Here is a 4894-nt window from a genome sequence, read left to right as displayed (position 1 = left end):
CTTTTAGTTCTTCTGAGTACTTCCTATTTATTTGTTTTTTTTTGGCAGAACTGGGGATTGAACTCAGGCCCTTGCGCTTGCCAGGGAAGCGTTGTCTTATATTTTAAAAGTGAGCCAAATCCATTGGTTCTTTTTAAAATTTTGGTAGCAGACAAAAATTAATGCATTTACATAATTATACTTAATTATAAATTTCTATAAAGTAAACATAGCACCTAATTTATCTTTGAACCCCTGTTCCCAAGTTGGTAGATAACTATCAGGTGTATCTTGAGTTTTATTATCTGGTAGAGTGGCTCTCAACCAGGGACTGTTTTGGTTGTCACAACTGGTGGAGTGGGTAGAGGCCAGAAATACTGCTAAACATTTTACAATACCCCCTATAATAAAGGCCAGTATCCCACAATATACAATTATTCAGCCCAAAGTGTCAATAGTCCCAAACATGAAAAACAGAATTTACTTTCTGCTGTTGGCAGTTTATATTACTAAAATATAGCTGAGCCAATCTAGGCTCAACAGGGAATAAAATATAAATCAAATGCGGACTTATTTTAAATTTATAGTTGATACAGTATATATGTGAGGCTTTTCCAATTTGTAATGTGTCTCTGAAAATTTAAATAGATGCCTGTGTCTGGAGACACTGTGAAATTAGAAGAAAATCAGAGACACAAAAGCTCAAACCAAATTGAGCGGACTGTAACTGGAAATAAGACCTCCACTTCTATGCAGATGAGATCTCACTAATCAGAGCCCATCACCTTACCCTTTCCAGGTCCTGCCGCAGGTGCATAAACATTTGCATGCGAGTGTGAATGTTTTCCTCTTTCGGCTGTACAAGGGCATTTTCATCATCCTTCTTTGGAGGAAATAATGGCTTGTTGAAGTTGCTTTTGCGCTTTAGTTTCCAGTAGTTATAGATGAAGTCCACAACTAGTGTGGACATCCCCAGCTCTGCTGCCACATCTTCTACTTGGACCAAGGTATAGAATTCCTCTTCTAGCTCCCTAAGCTTCTGTACCCGCAGGCTGGTTTTCTCACTTTTGGCCTGGCTCTGCTCGGCAGCTCTGTGGTGGGAGTGCTCAGTATCTCCCGCTTTCTGCCAGTTTTGGCTATGCTTGAGGCAGTAAGACTTGAACTTTACTTCATCCTCTTCATCTATGGTGGTCTTCATCTCTAGGTTGTGCTCAAAGGCACAGGTGACATGGAAGGCAGTGATGCAGCTTTTCACGGAGCACTGAAGGAAGAAGGGATATGTCAAGACCTGAGGGTTAGGGAAAGCTCTATGTCTCTGAACTTAAATAGAGCTTATAAGAAGCGAAGAAGGCTGGTCCTAAATTGATCATGAGTAATGCTTTATAAGTAACTCAGGAAATCTGCTTCCCCCAACAAAAACAAAAGTAAGAAAATGTCTGACTCTTCCTTTAAGGTTTCAGCTCAATCACTGAAAGCCTTCAGCTTTCCTGAGAATCCTTTCTTAATTTACAGTTATGCCATCTTTTCTGTGTCTATCACCTCACTCTATATATATGCTTCTACAATAATATTTTTCACAATGCACTTATAGTATAATAACTGTCAGATCCCTGGCCATAGACAAAAGCTGTGTCATTTATCTTGGCATTGTCATCAACTACTGAATAAGCAGTTGCTTAAAAATAACTTCAAAAGAAGAAGAAGAAGAAGAAGAAGAAGAAGAAGAAGAAGAAGAAGAAGAAGAAGAACAACAACAACAACAACAACAACAACAACAACAACAACAACGCATTATTGCCACAGTATCCATAGGTTCTAAAAAAAAAAAATCACAGGAACTCCAATTTCTAAGTAACCTGACTTCTTGAAATTGTTCTTATAGAGCTGAGCACCCAATAAGGTAGCCAACTAGCCATGAGTGGCTATTTAAGTTAAAATTAATTAAAATTGGGCTGACGGGGGCTGGGGAAACAGCTCAGTAGAATAAGTGCTTGCCTGGTAAGTGCAAGGGCCCGAGTTCAATCCCCAGTTCTGCAAAAAAAAAAAAAAAAAAATAAAAATAAATAAAAAAAATAAAATTGGGCTGAGGGATATAGCTCAGTGCTAGAGCACTCACTTAGCATGTGCACAACCCTGGGTTCAATCTTCAGCACAACACAAAAATTAAAATTATATAACTTGAAAAATTTAGTTCCTCAGTCACACTAGCCACATTCCAATCATAATGGACAGATACATCCATCATTGAAAAAGTTCTATTGGACAGTATCATTATAGACATTCTGAAACTAAATTTATAATATTCTGCCATTCATATATTTAAACACATTTATTTAGCATTACTATGGAGCACACACTGCCAATTTATGAGGAAGCACAGCAGAAGAGTTTGGTTCATGGTAGCTGCACTACTGTGCTCCAGTAAGTTTAATTGCCCTTTGTTATAGTTACAACGTTACAACTTTCCTTCCAAAGGTTTAAAATACAGGGGAACACTTACACACTTCTGTAGAAAAAGAGAGTTAACAAGAGGATTAGTTTTTAAAGACATTATAGGAATTCTTATGGTCAAAGACAAGTCTCAACTCTTGGAAGTGTGCATGTGGATGCCACTTCATTCAATTACCTGTGTGGGATTTTTGGTAACTGCACAAAGAGAATGACTGGCTATAAATAAAGACAACAGGAATGTGTAACTTGACAGGTTTCCTTAGATTGAGAAATTCTACACCTAAAAGAATACTGGAAACCATCAGATCTCTAAAAAAGCAACAGTTCATTTAAGCTAATTTCACAGGATAAAGAACTCCAGGTATGGAATTTGATTTTAAGTCTAATTTAACTTCACTTGTTGCTTGAATTTCTTCTATAGTTTCCGATTTTATAACTTTCATCCCCTCTAACTCCCAACTTAGGAGTAACCTAGCAACATACTAGCTTTCTTTTTTTTTTCAGAACCAGGGATTGAATTCAGGCCCTTGCACTTGCCAGAAAAGCGCTTATTCTACTGATCCACCTCCCCAGCCCCATACTAGATTTCTTTCACTGATAAAAACCCACCATCTCCTACAACAGCTCCCAAGTTTTATTGGACATGTTACATTACACTGAAATTTGTATCATTCAAACTTACATGTACTTGACAAGCTTTATGAAACAGGTATGATGAAAATTCTAGATATGGTTTTATTTGGGTACCTTTTATTATGAATTGGCTGAGAAACAGCCAGACATTTAAAAGACAAGTAGTAAAAGGTATTACTTACTTTTAACGTTTTTAATGGTGTGATATATAATAATTACATCATTCTTGGGAAGTTGGCAGTATAACATATTGCATCTTGATTATTTTACTTAATTTATGTATTTGGTAAAGGGTCTCACAGCACAGCTCAGACTTGTAGTGATCCTCCTGTTTTCAGTCTCCCCAGTGCTGTGATTACAAGTATGCACCACCACACCCAGTCTTGGTGGCCTGCTTAGCACACCTGGGGGTGGGGCCAGTGTAGCATCTTCATTATTATTATTTTTTTATATTTTATTTTTATTTTTTCCCATAATTTTATTGATAAACAAATAGCAATGAGACAGTTTCAAATCAAATTGGTAGGACAGTTTCAATAATTAACACATTGCATACATTCTTCCTAGTGGTTAATTGCTGTACAAGATGCGGACATGATATCCTCTTTACAAACACCATTAGAACAAATCCCTCTGTTCATTAAGAGAATGTAACTATATATCTATCCTAACCACTTTGAATACACAGATACAAAATGGACATTCATCTGTATCCCCTATTTTGTTAAGTTCCATTATTTGCATCTTCATTATTTTTACTCCCCCTTCCCTATCTTCCTTTTTTCTCTAGATCCCTTTCCCATCTCCACATATTTTACCTCCTTGTTTCTTAGTAAGAGGCATTGTTTAGCAAAAGATAAAAAATATTGGGCATAACATTTGTTCACTCTTTAATAACAAATGAAAATATGGGAGGAAAAAGCAAAAGGATTTTCTATTCAAGAGGATGAATATGTGACATAAAATTGCTATCAGAGCTGGGTATGCTGGTATTTACTGTAGTTCTAGCCGTTTGAAAGGTTGGGGCAAGAAGATCAGGAGTAGAGGCTGGTGAGATGGCTCAGTGGTCTACAGCACCTATTTGGAACAAGCTTAGCAAAGCACAGGGACCACAGTTCAATCCCCCAGCATCACATGCCAGCCAGCCCCACCTCCTGGTGGGCTGAGCTGGCCACACACACACACACACACACACACACACATAAATTAAAAAAAGAAGAAGAAGATCAGGAGTAAGAGATCAGCCTGGGTAACACAGTAAAAATAATCTCAAAAACAACCCCTGGGTATGGTAGCACATGCTCATAATCCCAGCATTTAGGAGGCTGAGGCAGGAGGATTTCTGCGAGTTCAGCCTATCTTGGGCTATACAGTGAATTCAAGGCCAGCCTGAAATATATAGTAAGACCCTGTCACAAAAACATGCACAGCAAACTACTAGCAATAGGGAAGTAGTAGCAAGCTCTCTCAAATCAAATTTATAGAATGTAGAGACCTAAATATAGTAACTCAGAAGAAAATACATAGATAAAAAAGAATTAGGTACTTACATGAAAAATGAAATGTGTCTTAGAAAACTCTACCATAAAATCCACACAGTTTCAGAAAACATTCTATGGTATTTATAACTAAAGTTTATATAGACCCAGTCCTAGCCCAGGTCTGGTGAGTGTGTGGAGAGCTTCCTGCTAACCTGCGCCGGCGGGACCAGTCCCAGCCCAGGCGCAGCATGGCCGGACCCTCTCCCACCACCCTTGGGCCACCCCCCACCACTCCACCGTACCTCCCCACCCCTCCCGCCCAGTAGGAATTTCTGCCGACTTCCGGGAAC

The 4894-nt window shown here is 38.5% G+C and overlaps 1 protein-coding gene across 6 annotated transcripts in view; it reads right to left on the bottom strand.

Annotated features, from left to right (window-relative positions):
- Window positions 1-4894, bottom strand: part of Jade3 (jade family PHD finger 3) — a 199777-nt gene that overhangs the window by 22439 nt on the left and 172444 nt on the right. For all 6 annotated transcript variants that reach the window (XM_023717850.1, XM_023717849.1, XM_023717851.1 and 3 more), the window contains one exon: window positions 770-1240. In XM_023717850.1, coding sequence (XP_023573618.1) covers window positions 770-1240 — 471 coding nt within the window. The remainder of the gene's footprint in view (window positions 1-769; window positions 1241-4894) is intronic.

This window comes from Octodon degus, unplaced genomic scaffold (genome assembly GCF_000260255.1).
Source record: "Octodon degus isolate 3935 unplaced genomic scaffold, OctDeg1.0 scaffold00055, whole genome shotgun sequence".
In the NCBI taxonomy this organism is placed as follows: domain Eukaryota; kingdom Metazoa; phylum Chordata; class Mammalia; order Rodentia; family Octodontidae; genus Octodon; species Octodon degus.
Note: the sequence above shows the minus strand (reverse complement) of the source record. Positions and strands in the feature narration are given on the sequence as shown.